This window comes from Maniola hyperantus, chromosome 27 (genome assembly GCF_902806685.2).
Source record: "Maniola hyperantus chromosome 27, iAphHyp1.2, whole genome shotgun sequence".
Taxonomy (NCBI): Eukaryota; Metazoa; Arthropoda; class Insecta; order Lepidoptera; family Nymphalidae; genus Maniola; species Maniola hyperantus.
In genome coordinates this window covers 3122520-3143296 of record NC_048562.1, presented here as the reverse complement: position 1 = coordinate 3143296, position 20777 = coordinate 3122520, and the positions used below count along the sequence as shown (strand labels likewise).

Here is a 20777-nt window from a genome sequence, read left to right as displayed (position 1 = left end):
TATTAGACCCTTATTTAATAGGGTCTTGGACTGTAATAATAAATTGATGTGATTTTTTGAATAGTTTGAGTAGTTTATGGGGCTAGAATTCATCATTAAAGAGAATTATTTTAAAAATCATGATTTTTTATAAGCTAGTCCACTATAATATGCAAATTCTACGTATAATACACCCACACGCATATTAATTTTTTATAGTCTCCGATCGTGTAGGTCTGTACAGCCTTCGTGGGGTTTGCGAAAACGTTCCGTTTCTGTTTGTACTTATGCCTTTGTTTGGTGGGAACATTGGGAAATTGGAGTTGGCATGTTTTGTAAGGCGTTGATCATAGAATTGAGAATACGTATAGAAGAGTCGTCGCTAAAAAAAAACTATTCCGAAAAAAATATAAAAAAATAGACTTTATACTTTGACCTAAGATTTTTTACTCCTTTATTACCTGTTATCTCCCACAGTCACTATGATCAAAACGTATGATCGTTCCTCACTGTATTGGCGACACTTTTATAAAAAACGAAGGTCCGGCTCTCTCTCTTTTAGGGATAGACTAGCTGATGCCCGCGACTTCGTACGCGTGGATTTAGGTTTTTGAAAACTCTTTGATATTCCGGGATAAAATGTAACCTATGTCACTCTCCAGGTCTTTAACTATACCCATGCAAAACGTCAATCGGTTGCTCCGTTGCGACGTGATTGAAGGACAAACCAACAAACACACTGTTGAATTTATAATATGCGTACTGATGAGTGAATTGTTCATATAGACGCTGCACGCCGCGCCGCCCACATAACATTTCTATTCTTTAGAATTCTGTGGCATAGATAGAGTCTGCGACCATGGTGTTACAAGATCGTTACATAAATGAAGTGTTTTAACTGTTATCTGATGAGATTGCTGATAGCGGAAAGTGATAGTAGGTATGCTATCTAATAACTAAACTGTAGAGCAATAACGTGACGCCACCTCAGAAAATAGGTAGCGAACCTATACTACCTAGGTATTATAATAATCATTAACTTAGTGATAAAAATCGGTCAAGTGCGAGTCGGACTCGCACCCGAAGTGTTCCGTACCATCGTACCATCGTACGAGAAATAACACTTTTTGATGTTTTTTAAATTGATGGCAGCCATTTTGAATGTTTTTTTATTTGTTGCTAGAGCGGCAATAAAAATACGCATGACAATCTTAACTCTCCACCGTTATCTTTATCCCGCTGACAGACGGACAAACGGACGAACGAACGGACGGACGGACAGCGGCACCCTTCGATTATGGAACTCTAAAGAATAACCGACCCGCCACGGCTTACTGGCGGGTCGGTAACATAGTTGAAAATCCTTTCTTCGTGGGCGTCTACATTATCAGAGAGAAATCTCAAGTAAGTACTGTAGGTTACTTACCCCTACCCAAAAATCAAAACTAACTTTAACTCCAAAACACCTCAGAAAGTAAGAAAAATGTTTTTTTTATAATTATAAATTATAAATTAAGTATGATGTACGGACGAATAAAGTCGCTCCATAAGGACTCATTTTCTACCATTTTGGTCTGGAACCCTAAAAACAGAAAAGCAATAAACAAAACCAATATTGACCGCTTGCAAAGCGATTAAGTTACATAACCCGCTCAGATTGGTCCAATACACGCACTGTTACCGATGCGTATCGGTATTGACCTTCTTTCTAACATGACAAGTTTACAATTATTGCATATCTTTCGAGGACAATGGTACCGATGAATAACGATTCAATTTTATTTAAGAACATGGTACCATAAGTCAGGGATGCTAAATTTCTCGTGACTTAATCCATATTGAATGAGACGACGTGTGACTTTTCTATATTCGACCGTTAGTTATATTCTCAGGTATCTGATGTAAGAATAATGAACTGTCATATCTAAATAAAAGGAAATAAAAACAAAACAGTAAAAGGCAAAGAACAAAACCAATATTGACCGCTTGCAAAGCGATTAAGTTACATAACCCGCTCAGATTGGTCCAATACACGCACTGTTACTGATGCGTATCGATATTGACCTTCTTTATAGCACGACAAGTTTACAATTAATTGCATATCTATCGAGGACAATGGCAGCAATGAATGACGATTCAATTTTAATTCGGAAGTCTAAATATTTGATATAATATTATGTTAAAAATAAATAAAAATCAATTTTTAAATTATTCTCTAATTCTAGCCCATACACTACCACTATACAAAAAATTACATCATTTTGTGACTAGAGTCCAAGAAAGAGTAAAAAGTCATAATGTCTCAAAACAACAGGTACCACCTCGGCCGCCACTTGTTCAATTTATTAATGACATGTAAATCTCTGTACGACCCCGCATTTGTATCCTTATTCAGAACTATTGTGCTGTATTACATCATGTCTATGTGAGCGCCATGCGAAACTGTTATTACCAATTCAAATACGAGCTTCTATAGACTACTAACGGGCCGCCATATTTTGAACTTTTTAAGCGTGGGTCAAAAAGTTTTGTAGAACACTCTCCGAGTAACTACCCTATCGCATATATCAGAACTAGCTTATGCTCGCGACTTCACCCGCGTGGATTTCATACCCCTTATTCACCCGCTTAGGGGTTGAATTTTCAAAAATCCTTTCTTAGCGGATGCCTACGTCATAATAACTACATATTATCTGCATCTCAAATTTCAGCCCGATTTTTAATTATTCCCTTTAATAATGAATTCTAGCCCCATAAACTACCACTGTATAAAAATTACATCATTTTATGAATGACCGATAAATTCACAAAAAACAATTAACAAAAACAAAGTTGCATTCCACAAACAACGTTTGGAAAAATTAGGATTCATTTTATCATCGTTATAAAAATTCTGGTTCTACAAATAATAGGTACACTTGACAAAACAAATTACCAGACAAATAGTCATTTCATAAAATACCATTTGACAAACAATTGATATCTTAATCGTGTAGTAAAACAACAAATAGCATTTTTTGATAAAATGCCCTCCCCACATAAATTAAGTATGTGATATTATAGGATAGGAAAAAAAAGGTACAGAGAACTAAGGCTGCAAGAGCGAGCGAAGCGAGCTTGGGACTCGTAGCACCCCGACTCGGATGGGTTAGGTTAATTCTTTTTAAACCACCCAGAAAAAGGAGTGATGCGGGGCTCCATCGACCTGGCCTTCGTTGCATAGTGGGGCCTCTTCCCTCTCCTTCAAATTCGCGATTTTGTAAAATCGCGAATTTGGCAAACGAATTATTTGGTGAAACAATAAATTTATAAATGATATTTTAACATTTGCAAAGTTAAACATTTCTTAATAGAATATTTGTCAAATGTTTTTTGTTTTTGTATAATTATATGTTTGCGGAATACGACGTTTGTGATTTGATCCGTGGATTTGATTAGTTTTTGGAACGTTTTTGGTGAAATGATAGCTTTTTGTTAATTATTAGTGAACCATGATTAGACTAATATGGTATGTGTGAGGGTTATGAAAAAATACTACTTATTATATTAAAGGTGAAGCCCTGAGGTGTTACCCTGAGCCTTGATACATTGTTATAAAAATGGTCACTGCTTCTAACGGAACTCCAAACTAGCTGATAGCGACCGTGTTGCCCGAAAACTGACGTAACTGCAACCTTGTGCAACCGGCTTCAGACCGGTACACTCGCTTACAAAATATATATATATACTAGCTGACGCCCGTGACTTCGCCCGCGTGGATTTAGGTTTTTAATAATCCCGTGGGAACTCTTCGATTCCCCGAGATAAAAAGTAGCCTATGTCACTCTCCAGGTCTTTAACTAAACCCATGCAAAAAATCACGTCGTTACGTTGTTCCGTTGCGACGTGATTGAAGGACAAACCAACAAACCAACACCCCAACAAACAAACACACTTTCGCATTTATAATAAGGGTACTGATTACTAGTTTTTTTTTGTCTGACATATTTTGTAAGCGGCTTTTACATGCCAGCCGCATCGTTACAAACTAAATTAAAATCAAACTAGGTACATAGTTAAATTTAAAACTATAACAATTTAATAGCATCACTAACAAATTCATACACTTTCATTGCCGAAATGCTCAAAGGTAGGTATTGTTTAAAATACAGTTGAAAATACGAATATTTACTAGATAATGCCCACGACTTCATCCGTGTGGATTTAGGTTTTTTTTTAAATCCCCTGGGAACTCTTTCATTTTCCGGGATAAACTCTCTCTCTCCTCTCCTCTTTCCAGTTTTCTCTGTCATAGATACATTTCTTGATAAACTCTTTTTCCACGACTGTACGGGCAATACCAATACACGGCGGGCGATTGGAACGCGCTGTCTTTCTATTATTACTTGCTGGCACTCGGGCGCGGCTGGCATTGGTTTGACTTTTCTATTTGTACTTATTATTTCTCTCTCTCTCCCTTTCCTCTCTCTCTCCTCTCAGTTCCAGTTTTTTCTGTCATAGATACATCTAAATATATAAAAGTAAACGGTGACTGACTGACTGATCTATCAACGCACAGCTCAAACTACTAGACGGATCGGGCTGAAATTTGGCGTGCCGATAGCTATTATGACGGCATCTGCTAAGAAATGATTTTTGAAAATCCAACCCCTAAGGGGGTAAAGTAGGGGTTTGAAATTTGTGTAGTTTACGCGTTCGATGTCGCGATCATAAGCTAGTTGTTCCCATAAAGGAATCGCCACTTCAATGGAACTTACAAGCTCTGTCATAAAAAAGTGGGACCCTTCTCATTCTGAGAGGAAACCATGGTCAGTAAGTCAGTAATTTAATTTTATATTATTTATTTAACCTTAAGGTGACGCAGGACGCTCGACCGAAATTGGCAGCGCACGTAGGTAACATGTTTGCTTTTCACTTGACATTGTATGAGAAATTTGAGAGGCACGATGATTTTCACTGAAATCAAGCGCGCGAAAGGGGTTTAGGAAAAGTATTTTTGAGGAAAAACTGCTGAATTAATGTTTGCAAAGTAAAGTTATTTCAACGAATGAATAAATAAATTACGTCTAATGATAAATTGTTTTAGAATTTTCATATCCCTAAACTTATTTATTTATAGGCGCGCTAGGCACGTACATCAGAAATAGGAAGGAGAATGACCGATAATTATTATTATTAATCCTCAGCCGACATCAGAACGTAGTAATTAACCACTAGGTACTTTAATCAATGATCTTTACAATTAGTTCTCAGCACTTTAAACAACCTAATGGATGAGTCGGGATTTACTTTCTTAAAATGAACCAGGCCGCATATGTGAACTAACGATATTCTTGTGTTATCAAATTACATGGACTATCCTCAATTATTATCATGGAAACTCTCACGTATAGCACAGGGAAACTATCAACGCAAGGTAACGAGGTAAACCTAACCTAACCCTACCTAGGTCGCCTCCAACCACCCCTCACAGCGACCCCTCACCTCACTCTAACCTAATCTCAACATCATCATCATCATCATCATAGCATCATCATAGCATCATCGCATCATGTGATTAGGGCACAATTGCTATTGCAACCTCTGAATCAAATCACTAGCCATTTCTTTATCTGATCATCTAAAGACAATCTACCACTGGTTCGGAATGCTACAGCCTACCGCGAGAAGAGCCAGCAAGAAACTCGCGTGGCGACTAGCTCAATCATCAATCTCAACTTCATGAACACTCTTAAAATAATCATTGCATTGACACTCACTATCTAAACCAGATCATATTATTGACTCCTCTTTACTAACTCGCAATATCACAATAGCTCTACCTTATCCACTCTATGCGCGTCTACATACCGAATGCCATAGCATCGTGCGCTACGGCGCCTCGAACACTATTCATCCAGGTATGCAATCGCCACACTATACCTACGCGAATCCCACTCAAGGGATCGCCAGCTCGTGCCCGGTTTCCTCGAAACCACCAGAATGCAAGCTATTCGATCTAATGGGAAACTCATTGTCTGATTACCCTACCTCTTGTGTAGGGTAGTGTCTACCCTACACAAGAGTCCTCAATGATTCTTAACCAAACGGGTTATACGTTTCTAAAGCGGGTACTATCAAAGTTAACTGCAAATTACTATCACACTAAACTATCACTTTAAACTAATTATTATCTCAACTGCCGGTATATCTCCAATTACACTCTAAATTACTAGCGTTTGCAGAAATAACCTTAACGGATGTCATTATAATAATCTATCCACTGAGCCAACCGTTAACTCACGAATTACTCTAATATTCACCAATATAATTAATATTCCATATTCGTCTAACAACTACGCGAACATTATTAATAGTGCTTTGCAGACAAAGTCACCGGATAGCATTAAAGGTTAGAATTACTTTAAGGTTACGATTTAACACAAACATTCTACATTATCACAATCACAGAATTAAATATCACGATCATTATTATTCACGCTAAAAGCTACCTATCTCGAATTACCTAAGCTAATCTGAATTCTAATAAAAAGGCTAGAGTGAATTCTGAATCAGACAACCTACGCGTGTCTGTCAAAATCCAGCTCTGCCGGCTAATTCAAGATGGCTTCTTTTCACAGAGTAAAGCTTCCTTCATGCAACGTTTCTTTTCACGGAATCTATGACAGTAAAACCTATTATAACATTGACACGCCTACACGGCCATTCTGACATGCGACCGTCCACGGGAGCTAGTAAGTATCAAGCACAAACAATTTCCAATCGTCAGAGCATCCGCTCGTCCATCCTGACGATCAGCACAAGCACAAAAACTACATATTATAAAGCATGCATAACACAACCAAAGCATGTCACAACCAAATTACTTCGCAACCATAGCATGTCGCAACCATAACATGTCACCAACGCATGTCACAACAAAAGCGTGCAACCTGGACAAGACGAGCACATCTCTTCAAGCAACCCATAAGAATCTGGCACGGACGACACTGTCCATTCATCGAACACATCTGGAGCAAGCGCGTGCATCCCTTCAACCGACCTCTTCAGGTGCGGCCCGAACGATACACCTCAACCAGGGTCGAACATCATCTGGACTGAGCGAGTGCATCCCTCCAGCCAGGCTAGACTCCACAACATCTGGAAGAAGTGTGTCCCCTCAACCAACTCTTGCGAGTCTGGCCCGGACGACACTCTCTTACCAGGATAGACTCCACAACATCTGGAAGAAGTGTGTCCCCTCAACCAACTCTTGCGAGTCTGGCCCGGACGACACTCTCTTACCAGGATAGACTTCACATCTGGAAGAAGTGTGTCCCCTCAACCAACTCTTGCGAGTCTGGCCCGGACGACACTCTCTTACCAGGATAGACTCACAACATCTGGAAGGACACTTCCTTACCAGGATAGACTCACAACATCTGGAAGGACACTTCCTTACCAGGATAGACACAGGGACTTACTAAAACATAACATCTGCAAGCAATGTGTTCCTTCAACCAAGTCCCACAACCCACAAGCGCACACATGGACCGAGAGTCCCTGATGTTTCACAATTTAAAGGTCATCCATTTAGTCATGATCTCAATGTCACATTACGTCCATCTCACACCATTCCATCACATTATGTCACAATCTGTCCATTACGTCAACTAACAACATACTGAAGCGGACCGGACACATCCCGTCAGCGTCTCATCCATCAGTGTGGAATGTCGTAAGTTCACACGCTGCCACAAACGAAGTGATCTACAAGATCAATTCAGATTATTTCATTGATAATATGAAGTGAAACTGAAACATTTTCTGGGTAATAAATTAAGTAATTGCCATCAATACTTTCCAAAGTCCCATGGCTTAGGAGTGCAGCACTCTTGCAGCGTCAGGAGTAAATAGTTGGATCCAAACATTTTTATGGTAACGTCTCGCGAACTTCCTCTACTAATTAAAAAAAACTATGCAAATCGGTCAGAAACCTCGGAGAAATCGGTTTACAAAAACGCGCCGAATTGAGTACCTTCTCCTTTTGGAAAGCCGGTTAAAATTGCAAAACAAAAATGGCGGTGCAAGCTATCAGCTGTGAACTCGCTGTGAAGTCAAGTCGAACCCAAAATACTGTCGACAGTTATAGGTCCAGGTAGAGAAATCGTCTGTCACTGTCACACACAGCATTCAGTTCGTTCGCTGACTCTCTCTTTTCACTTTTTAATAAAGGGGCAGCCACACGTGCACGCTTTCATCCCGAAGTAAGGCTGGCATTGTTAAATCCAGGTAGCTCCATATTTATTAATAACGTTGTTAATACTACGTTGGTCCTGGAAGTAACTAGTCCAAGTGTAGCTTAGGATAATGCTTGAAGTAAGCATTTTTTTATTAATAAGGGTGTTAGAGTTTAGACTATTCACTTGCCACCCAGTTCACCATCAAAGTCATAATCATTGTCATAGTCAAACTGTAGTTTGATCCGGAACATCGACCCGCATAGGCCAGTCCCTCAATCAACTACACCACAGTCAACATTGTCATAGTCAAACCGTAGTCTGATTCAGAACATTGACTCGCATAGGCCAGTCCTGCGATCAACTACACCACACTTGCCAGTACTCCATACCAGATAGATACCAACATGCACTGCATCACGGGGTTTACACAAAGCATCATTTCACACACCATTTACTACTCTTCACGTTCAGAGGCAGTGAGAGTCCAATCCGAAATATTAAGGATCTTTTAACTCTCAGATAAAACCCCGAAATCTTTTTCTGCAAACTTTTACAACAAAGCCTAATTGTGGGTATTAAAATTGGAAAACTTTTCTTCTTCTTTAAACAAATTAATATCATCTTTTCTCGTAACTTTATCCTTTTATAAACCAGGCTAATGTGGGCATTATTTGCAAAACTGTGGGCATAACTTTCAAAAATGTGGGCATGTGCTCATCCCACTTCTGATATAGGCGCGCTAGGCACGTACATCAGAAATAGGAAGGAGAATGACCGATAATTATTATTATTAATCCTCAGCCGACATCAGAACGTAGTAATTAACCACTAGGTACTTTAATCAATGATCTTTACAATTAGTTCTCAGCACTTTAAACAACCTAATGGATGAGTCGGGATTTACTTTCTTAAAATGAACCAGGCCGCATATGTGAACTAACGATATTCTTGTGTTATCAAATTACATGGACTATCCTCAATTATTATCATGGAAACTCTCACGTATAGCACAGGGAAACTATCAACGCAAGGTAACGAGGTAAACCTAACCTAACCCTACCTAGGTCGCCTCCAACCACCCCTCACAGCGACCCCTCACCTCACTCTAACCTAATCTCAACATCATCATCATCATCATCATAGCATCATCATAGCATCATCGCATCATGTGATTAGGGCACAATTGCTATTGCAACCTCTGAATCAAATCACTAGCCATTTCTTTATCTGATCATCTAAAGACAATCTACCACTGGTTCGGAATGCTACAGCCTACCGCGAGAAGAGCCAGCAAGAAACTCGCGTGGCGACTAGCTCAATCATCAATCTCAACTTCATGAACACTCTTAAAATAATCATTGCATTGACACTCACTATCTAAACCAGATCATATTATTGACTCCTCTTTACTAACTCGCAATATCACAATAGCTCTACCTTATCCACTCTATGCGCGTCTACATACCGAATGCCATAGCATCGTGCGCTACGGCGCCTCGAACACTATTCATCCAGGTATGCAATCGCCACACTATACCTACGCGAATCCCACTCAAGGGATCGCCAGCTCGTGCCCGGTTTCCTCGAAACCACCAGAATGCAAGCTATTCGATCTAATGGGAAACTCATTGTCTGATTACCCTACCTCTTGTGTAGGGTAGTGTCTACCCTACACAAGAGTCCTCAATGATTCTTAACCAAACGGGTTATACGTTTCTAAAGCGGGTACTATCAAAGTTAACTGCAAATTACTATCACACTAAACTATCACTTTAAACTAATTATTATCTCAACTGCCGGTATATCTCCAATTACACTCTAAATTACTAGCGTTTGCAGAAATAACCTTAACGGATGTCATTATAATAATCTATCCACTGAGCCAACCGTTAACTCACGAATTACTCTAATATTCACCAATATAATTAATATTCCATATTCGTCTAACAACTACGCGAACATTATTAATAGTGCTTTGCAGACAAAGTCACCGGATAGCATTAAAGGTTAGAATTACTTTAAGGTTACGATTTAACACAAACATTCTACATTATCACAATCACAGAATTAAATATCACGATCATTATTATTCACGCTAAAAGCTACCTATCTCGAATTACCTAAGCTAATCTGAATTCTAATAAAAAGGCTAGAGTGAATTCTGAATCAGACAACCTACGCGTGTCTGTCAAAATCCAGCTCTGCCGGCTAATTCAAGATGGCTTCTTTTCACAGAGTAAAGCTTCCTTCATGCAACGTTTCTTTTCACGGAATCTATGACAGTAAAACCTATTATAACATTGACACGCCTACATATTTATACCCAAAGTTGTCATTAATTTAGTGTTAATATAGGAATCTTTTGAGCCTTGTAACTTTTAAATCAATATTTTTTTCAATGTTTTATATATCAATAAACCTAGATAATGAAGAGATAAATCGATATAATTTTTAGTTTTGTGCGTACAATATCCCTCCTACGTTTGTATGAAGAAAGCACTGAACTGAGTCCCCTTAAGTTGGTATATTATTTAACAATGACATATTATTTACCTCGCTAAAAGTCACTTGCTTTGCCAAATACGGTGAAACAAAATAAGGGTATGTCATTAACACAGTATCGAGATGGTCTCCGTAAAACCATGAATGTGAAAGTGTGTCACTTGCATCGCTTCCAAGTCACTTCACTTATGCAATAAAGGACGTTAATGTGTCAGTGTACTGAACTGACTGACTGATTGGGTGATGCTGCAAATTGTAACTAATTAGTCATCATGATCAACCCATCGCCGGTTTACTACTGAGCACTACTTCACTCAAAATGAAAAGGGTTTCTAATTGTTAATCAAGTTTAAAAAATCTGGACAGCAAATCTTATACATGGCATAATAGTGTATATCAAATCTTTGAAAAGAGCAACCGCCGAGTTTCTTGCTGGTTCTTCTCGGTAGGAAAGGCATTCCGAACCAGTGGTAGATGCTGTTGACGATTCAAAAATACTTGTAAAAATTTAATTGAATAAAAATATTTTTATTGTATTTATTTATTTATTTAATGCCAAAAATATATTTCCATCTCCAATAAATAAGTATCTCCTTTCCCACTCAATTTTACGTTGAAAATAGTTTTATGTTAACTAAACTAGACGAAATCTCCTACGTTTTCAAAACACCCGAAAGACTTTCCGGGGGGATTCTTTTTAAGTCTTTTTGAGCACCAAATTACTGTTTTTAATCTCAAAACATAACAGCTATAAATTAACTATGCCAGAGAAATATAATGTTTCCGCGTCTAAAATAAAATAACAATAAACAATAGTTACTTACCCAAAAGTTAACGTTAATCTGTTGTTAAAATAAAATTTATAATGGTACTGATTCTGTGCACACCTAAATTTTATAAATATTAAAATTTTGACAGTTTAAAATTTAATTTAGAGCTGTCAAACCTCGTGACTTCAGCTGCCAGACGCGAGCCTATTGTTTGAATTTATAGCGTGCACTAAAATTGAGAGTCTTTAAAATGTAAAATTCATGTTCCGCCCCTTTTTAGCATTATTCAAAAGAAAAAGATGCAGATGCTCTAAAAGTTTAGAGAAAAACAATAGAATCGGTCCCAATGTGTTGTTAAAATAAAATGTATAATATACCCATAAAGACGTTACGGTCATGATTTTAATGCTATATCACGACTACGATAACATATATTAACACTTTAAAGTAAATATACTATTCCTATGTACTTATACATAATGTAAGATACATAACATAAGAAGATGGCCGTCTGAACGTATGTGTTTGTGTATGTCAGGGTTGTCAATCAAAAAATGAGGAGGTTCTCGATTTGGCACTTTTTTATGTGTGTAAAGAGATTTCTCCTATATTAATAAAAAAAGTACTTGTAAAAAATTAATTGAATAAAAAATATTTTTGTTTATTTGTTTATAACTAGCTTGTGTGTGTAACTGTGTAGTCCTCGCGACTTCATCCGCGTGGACCACACAAATTTCAAACCCTATTTCACTCTCTTAGGGGTTGAATTTTCAAAAATCCTTTCTTAGCGGATGCCTACGTCATAGTAGCTATCTGCATGCCAAATTTCAGCCCGATCCGTCCAGTAGTTTGAGCTGTGCGTTGATAGATCAGTCAGTCCGTCAGTCAGATACCTTTTCCTTTTATATATTTAGATTAAGAACCTCCTCTTTTTTGTAAGTCGGTTAAAATTATATATTTTTTTTAAACTTTGAAGTTGGGCGGGCATAATTATTATTTTTCATACAAAGTGGCAGCCCTAGATAAAACCCGGAAGAGGTCAAGGTCCGCCAAGCATGACATGCTGCTAAGAAATTATGGATGAGTCAAAATAATTACATACGTTGCCAACAGGTACAGGATACCGTATTTATAGTTATCACAATTTTTTATTCTTTACAATTGGGATGATGACTGTGTCAAAAATAAATTATCTCTTAGGGATTAATTACTAAATAGAGGGTCTTCCAAAATTCGTAAAATCCACGTCCGCTGTTAGTTTTGAGTTTGTTAACCATTTTAAATTAGCGATCTAACTAAAAAAGTGCGTCAAACTACGTCAAACGTGTATGGTATACACGTATTGTTATTCTAACCACACCGAAGTTTTAGAATGTTCGTATCCTCTTCTTACTAATGTAATATGAAAAGGACAGACTCAGTTTGACAGTTTTAAATTTAATTTAGAGCTGTCATACTGCGTGACTTTAGCCGCCCGCGCCAGTCGCGAGCTTATATTTTAAATTTGTAGCGTGCACTAAAATTTAGAATCTTTAAATTTACAGTTTGTTGGTTTGGTGTGGGCTCTTCTCAGACCGGCGCGCTTGGAACCCTCGTAGCTTTAGTTTTAAGTAGGTATCACCACTATATCATCTTACAAATTAAAATTTTGACAATCAGGAAGCGTAAAATTTTACCTATTCTGAATAAATAATTTGAGTTTGAGTTTTGAAAATTAATGTTCCGTCCTTTTTTAGCAATGTTAAAAAGAAAATATGCAGATACTCTAAATTTAGTTTAGAGAAAGACAACATAATCGGCGCCATGGTTACCTAAAACGTATACCTAGATTTTTCTGACATAAGTACTTTACATTCCCATATTTTAATAAGTAGGTCACACACAGTAAATATTAACTTACTTATTTTCAGTTATTACCAATACAAACATGGCGTAATATAACAATTTCTTTGGTAGTTATTGAAAACAGGTGTTTTATGTGTGTCGACAGATGTTAAGGATTCCATGTATACAAATGTTCATGTTATGGCATTCAGTCAATACGATTGCGTAACTTTCAAGAATATGATAGGACCTACAAACCTAATATAATAGTCCGCGACAGGTTGAGATGGCAATCGGGGTATGAGTCGGGGGGACGCCCGGCACACCCGCACGTCACGCGCGCTCGCCCGCACCGGGTTGACGCAGGGCTGTGCGGGTGTGCGGGGCGTTCCCTCCCCGATTGCCATATCAACCGTAAAACTCACACCGTACACATAGGTATCTACTATTAGAATGAAAACCACTTTGATATACTTTAGAAGGCTTTATTCACTGTTCACATAGTAATTATTATTTATATCAGCACAAAAGCAAACACCTCTTTTTACGCGCCATTTTAGAGTGACGTTTCGCATAAATGCTACTCCGCAGAGCATTAAAAACGACTTTCGTCGATAGTACAGAGTCGCATATTAAAATTCTTCGGACGTCTCCCGGCGTGAGAGTGACTCCATCGAGCGTCTTGTCGTGCAGGGCAAGGTGGAGGGCACCAGAGGACGAGGAAGGTCACCCATGCGATGGACCGGCCAAATTAAGTCTGCTGTGGGCGGTCCTTTGCACGAGTGTACCAGGCTGTCGGCCAGCAGGGAGAAATGGCGAATGCTCGTGAGGCGTATAACATCTGCCCTCAAAGACGTTGCTTCGTGATGACCACGAACGCTCTGCGAAGAGTGATACGACAAAGAAGAAGAGCACGCCACAGATAATACAATCACCTAGTTTTTATCCGTCTAACACTACAAATTTTCATGGAATTCGATTGATCAATTATTATTATTATTATTTAAACTAGCTTACTCTAAACTACTTCGTCCGCGTGGACTATGCAAATTTCAAATCCCTATTTTACCCCCTTAGGAGTTGAATTTTTAAAAATCCTTTCTTAGCGGATGCCTACGTCATAATAGCTATTCTGCATGTCCAGCCAGTCCGTCCAGTAGTTTGAGCTGTGCGTTGATAGATCAGTCAGTCACCTTTTCGTTTTATATATTTAGATGATTGTCGTCAAGCCAAAGACTACCTCACAATAAAAAAAATTTTTTTTGTTGCAGACTGAAAAATGTGGAGCCTCCTGGTGGTAGCCGCGCTGTTCGCGGCCGCGCGTTCCAAGCAGATACCCTCCAACACCGGTAACACTACCATACAGTCATCATCATCATCATCAACCCATCGCCGACTCACTACAGAGCACGGGTCTCCTCTCTCAGAGAGAAGGGTTTTGCCGCGCTGGCCATGTGAGGATTGGTCGGTTTCACACACCTTTGAGAACATTATGGAGAACTCTCAGGCATGCAGGTTTCCTCACAATGTTTTCCACCGAGCCATCACAGCTTTCTTGCAGTTCATCATCATCATGATCAACCCATCGCCGGCTCACTACAGAGCACGGGTCTTTTCTCTCAGAGAGAAGGGTTTTGGCCATAGTCTATCACGCTGGCCATGTGCGGATTGGTAGATTTCACACACCTTTGAGAACATTATGGAGAACTCTTCATGCAGGTTTCCTCACGATGTTTTCCTTTACCGTTAAAGCAAGTGACATTTTAATTACTTACATAAAAACGCACATAACTCCGAAAGGTTAAAGCCCGGGATCGAACCCCCGACCTCCGATTAGAAGGCGTCCTAACCACTATAGGCTATCACAGCTACCATACAGTACCTGCAGAGAATATTGTACATCGACCTTTAGAAAGAGATAGTGGTTGCGTAGAGCGTTGTCTCTACCGTTATTATCGACAATACGCAGAGAAACTATCAGCTTTTATAAAATAACGAAGGTCTGGCACGCGCTGGCTCTTAGTCTACATCTACTGATTTAAAATTGAGTCACGCATAGAACCCACCTCTTCTACCGAATACCCACCTTTTACAGCAATACAGCATTATGACACCTAGTGAAATCATTAACTTTTTATCAAACGTGCACTTAGTAGGTATGCGATATTCTATGAAATACTGGAATGTGACGTCACCTCATAATGACGTACTTTTTTACGTTTAATCGATTATTCAAAATGGTACTACACTTAGAGCCTCAATAGCTCAACGGGTACAAGAGTGGACTGAAAACCGAAAGGTCGACGGTTCAAACCCCGCCCGTTGCACTATTGTCGTACCTACTCCTAGCACAAGCTTTACGCTTAGTTGGAGAGGGAAGGGGAATATTAGTCATTTAACATGGCTAATATTCTTTAAAAAAAAAAAAAATTATTATAATTACTTAAAATTAACAAATGACGTGGATTTTACGTATCCTGAAAGAAACACCCTCTATTTAATAATCACTGAGAAATGATTTATTTTTGATGTAGTCAAGTAGGTAGGTACCCAATTGGTGTTACTTTGCCTTCATACTTTTCCAGGTAGGTAAGTAGGTACATCACAATACAAAATAATAAGTATTATGCGAAATATCATTATGCAAAAAAAATCTCTTTAAATGCGAATAAATTATACGAATAACATTTCCAATAAGTAGAATATTATAATCTTATAAGCAATCCCAAAGGATTCGCCGTAAGGATGCGCCGGCGCCGCCTGGCCGTCGACCGGTCGTCTACCCCACATTGTCATGCATGTACCTGTCTACCTACTTACCTAATAGCTGTACTTTTGGACATTTTTATAGGTAGCGGTAATAAGTTGGCCATTTTATGGGTACCGTACCAAAACGGTTAATAAGTCGTAATGAGGAAGTTTCAGGGCGAACGTTCCATAAAATTTTCATAGATGGCGCTGTATACTGCACCCACTAAAAACGAAAAATAATACCTATATCTATATGATTTAGCCAGAATGTCAGCATTTTCGTTGCCAACTATTCTAGCATGCTCTGGTACCTAGCGTAGAACCACCCGGTATTGGGCCAGGGTATCTCTGCAGTTTTCAACCAGTCTTGAGTTAACAACCTCAGAGGACAGAGCTGAAAGAGCTGCCTGGCTGTCCGTATGTTTTATTGACGTTGTTGTTTTGCAGGATGTTTTACGTACAAATTATTATAGCGTATACCTTCGCCCGGAAATTATTTTTCGTTTTTAGTGGGTGCAGTAAACAGCGCCATCTATGAAAATTTTACGGAACGTTTGCCCTGAAACTTCCTCATTAAAAAATTAAAACCACGAACGCCCTGCCAAAAAAACGAAAAAAAAACTATAGCTCGTATCACTCGGGATGGTGCAAGGATTCTAACGATACCCCATACATCCAAATATATTCAGGCCTTTAGAAGTTATAGTGGAATAATCCGTGAAAAAATTACACTCCTTTTTTAAGGGTCCGTACCTCAAAAGGAAAAGGAATTATAGGATCACTAAGAAGAAGAAGAATGTCTAGCACATGGGGAGAATCCGAAAACCGTGAATTTACGTCACAAAAAGTGTTATTTCTTGTAAGCCTTTTGTTGATACCTTTCTTGTGCGAGTCCGACTCGCATTTGACTAGTTTTTTCGGCAGTCATGTAAAAAAGAAATTGCAAATCAGCTGCGTAGGTATCATCTCTAAACTAAAATGACAGGCCTAAAAGGTATAAGAGCATTGGTCCTAGATAAACCTGTTGATTTTAATTTTATTTAATTTTATTTATTTTGTTAATAAAATAAATCAAATAAATTATTTGGTAACATTTATAATGGTTTAGAGATTGTATAAAACAGAGTTAGCCACAAAATTATGCAATTTAAAGTAGCGTTTTATTTTTAAAACCATGCGATCAGACCACAAAAACACCTAGGAATTTTTGTGGTTTTTCTAAAGTTGTCACTACAGACTGTGGTAACTTGGTAAGAGCACAGAATATATAATAATACTAAGTAAGATGCTGGACGGGTTTTATAAATAGTGAAGATGCGAATACAAATTATTATAGCGAATACAAATTATTCGTTTAATTTCATTATTTTGTTGAACATCTTGAATTTAAACTTTAAAATACCTTCAATTTCTAGCAACAAATACCGCCGTGGTTTGGTTCTTATCTGAATACAATCACATCTAGCTAAATTGTATTGCACTGTCGTGAACTGTGAATGTAGGTTCGTACCTACTTAGGACCTCAAATCATTTCCTTATACTTATAATGATTACATCTTGCCCTCCACGTAACTTACACCAAATTACCAACGTACGGAACAGTGTGCTTGGACGCGGAACCTAAGAGCGGCCGCACACCAACTGCTTGAAGCAGTCAGTATGCTGACTGTCCATACACATCATGATCAACCGTTCGCGGACTCACTACAGAGCACGGGTCTCCTCTCAGAGTGAGAAGGCTTTCGGCCATAGTCCACCTCGCTGGCCAAGTGCGGATTGGCAGACATCACACACCTTTGAGAACATTATGGATTCCTTCACCGTTAAAACAAGTGATTAAATTACTTAAAACGCACATAACTCTGAAAAGTTAGATGTGCGTGCTCGGGATCCAACCGCCGACTTCCAATTAAGAGGTGGACGTCCTAATCACTAGGCTATCACGTGATACCACACGAGCAGATTGTCATCTATGGCACGGTTTCATCGTGTGGTTGAGCACCATGAGACCACCATTATGAGACATTTACTGACTATTCTCGACTTCTCGAGCTGCCGATTTCTAAATCAAAATCAAAATCAAAATCAAATATTTTATTCAAAGTAAGTACATACGGAGTACACTTTTTGAATGTCATTACAAAAGTAAAATCACAAAAATAAAATAAAATAGTATAAATCAGTTTACAATAATAAAATAAAAATAGAATAAATCAGTTTACAAATATGACAGAAATATAACAGTCTATGCCGCAGTATCCCCCGCCAATTTTTAAATTGCAGTTAAATTATCAGCAGTCCCAGCGGCTGTTGACAATGAATGCTCGAGTAAGTTGTTCAACGATTAACTGCTTGTGTCTGGCCGGCCTAAGTTATAACCTGCCGTGACTAATGAGTTGTTATCTAGCAGGCAGTAGGTAACCATTACCTACTTCCTATAACAGTTTGTCTAATGGCTAATGTAGTTTTTTTTAAGTTTAACAAGTTTATAATGTGAAGTGTGAATCAATGGTCGCTGTGCTCAAATTCTGGGGAGGTAGCCAGATATTTTGGATTTCTGTACTAAAAATCAGCATCATGATCAATCCACCGCCACTGGTCCACTACTGAGCAGGAGTCTCCTCTCAAAACGAGAAGGGTTTTGGCCATAATCTACCACCCTGGCCCAGTGCTGATTGGCAGACTTCACACACTTTTGAGAACATTATGGATAACTCTCAGGCATGCAGGTTTCCTCATGGTTTTTCCTTCATAGGTAAAGCAAGTGATATTTTAAGTTTAAAACGCACATCGCTTCGTCTTAATCATTCGGGTATTACTGCTATAGGAAAACCCCTACCATTATGTAATAATAGAAGAGGCGTGACCCTCAGCAATGAGGAAAACGACGCAGATAATGATCCTCCACTGGGATTGGGACCATTAGTCTTATTGGCCGTTAGCATGTGACATGATAACGGCCACTCATCCAGTTAGGGACAAGAGTGAACGTTGCTTAACCATTCATTTGTCCACAGAACTAGCTACGACCACCGTAGCGACGGCCACGGAGGCGATCACAGATTGGCCCGAAGCCCTGGCCCCCCTCGACACTCTCGCAGTCGCGTGCGAGAAGGACAACATGCACGTCACCGTCTCGCTCGCGCATACACTCTCACACCCCAACAGGTAAACTAAAGAAAAAAAATAGGCTTGCTGCGCTCGCGCTGTTTACACCTGCCAGCAATATCATTGTATCTTTTTATTGATAGGGTGTCAATTTCGGGCTCTCTTGGGGTGCTGATAACGAAAATGTTGCCCATTTTCTAATCCAAGATGGATGACGTATTTTTTGAAGAAGAAAAAATTGAAATGAAATTCGTTTTCAAGATTCCATAGGGTGCATTTCCACTAACGCGGAGCTGGAATTGGCTAAGCACAATGCTCGAAATCTCCACTCCGCATACGTGGAAACTGTGTGATTGACCAACACGGTTCGCTCCGCTCCACTCCGCCCAGCTCCGCGTCATTAGAAACGCACCCTTAGGGGCTGAATTTTCAAAAATCCTTTCTTAGCGGATGCCTACGCCATAATAGCTTAGATAGCTACATGCCAAATTTCAGCCCGATCCGTCCAGTAGTTTGAGCTGTGCGTTGATAGATCAGTCAGTCAGTCAGTCAGTCAAATATATAAAAGGCAAAGGTATATATCTAAATATATAAAAGGCAAAAGTGACTGACTGACTGACTGACTGACTGAATTACATGGTGACTTCGAGGTTTCTTTTAAAGTTTTGATTATCATTTTAAAATTCAACATGTCATTTTAAAATTGTTATTTAAGTATTCGTAATTCACAGTTCTATATTTAATATATTATTTCTTTGATGATAACATGAACTGGTGGTTATGTAGGTAGAATATTATGCCAACAGGTCATGAAATCAAGGCAATCCTGTTCGTTTAAAGTCACACTGTAATTATTTATTAGTCACTTTTTGCTTTTTTGTTAGTTTGTTGTACCTATAGTTTTAGGGTTTCACGTTTTATAATTTACTAAGTAAGTACCTTGACTTCCTACCTTTTCTACGTTGATTTTTGTTTTAAAATAAAAATAGCGAGCAAACGAGCAGGCGGGTCATAATTATATAATTTGTGATATGTATGTTCTTTTGAAACTACTTTCAAAAGCCCATAATTCCGCCCGCGCGCGGAGAACAAACAAACACAGAACAAGTCCCCTAGGGCCATAAGCCAAGATTGGCAGGCCCAAGTCGGTGTAATTCCGACTTAAAAACAGTCACCAGGGCACAAAGTTGCCCTGCGCCCCACCCGGGTAAGGAGGCCATGCCTCGAGGCCCGTACCCCGTTTGGCCGGAACGGCCAAACGGGGGTACGGGGTATTATGGGCTTGATGAACGGAGAAGACCCGTTCATCAAGCCCATAATATATTACAATGCAGCTCTTTGAACAATGCAGCTCTTTTTGATATGTATTTAAAATTATTTAGAAATTTCCTTGAAATGTAGGTAAATTTATAAAAATATAATAATCAATTGTTAAAACGCACATAACTCCGAAAAGTTAAAGGGCCCTGCACCCCCCGGAGCGGAGGCAAAAGTCTAACTTATATGAAAATTCTTATTTCCAGTATATACGACACATTCAACGGTATAGTGTACCCGGCGGGCCTGGGCACTAACTCCACGTGCCTCCGCGAGTACGTGTCCGCCAAGGGCGACTTGCAGT

General features: G+C 38.9%; 1 protein-coding gene across 1 annotated transcript in view; it reads left to right on the top strand.

Moving 5' to 3' along the window:
- The window catches only part of pio (piopio), a 61902-nt gene that overhangs the window by 16616 nt on the left and 24509 nt on the right, over window positions 1–20777 (top strand). Inside the window, exons 2-4 of the mRNA XM_034982742.2 lie at window positions 14569–14646; window positions 19066–19216; window positions 20680–20777. The exon at window positions 20680–20777 is cut by the window's right edge and continues 44 nt beyond it. Of these exons, the coding sequence (XP_034838633.1) occupies window positions 14577–14646; window positions 19066–19216; window positions 20680–20777 (319 nt within the window). The 5' untranslated portion in view covers window positions 14569–14576. The remainder of the gene's footprint in view (window positions 1–14568; window positions 14647–19065; window positions 19217–20679) is intronic.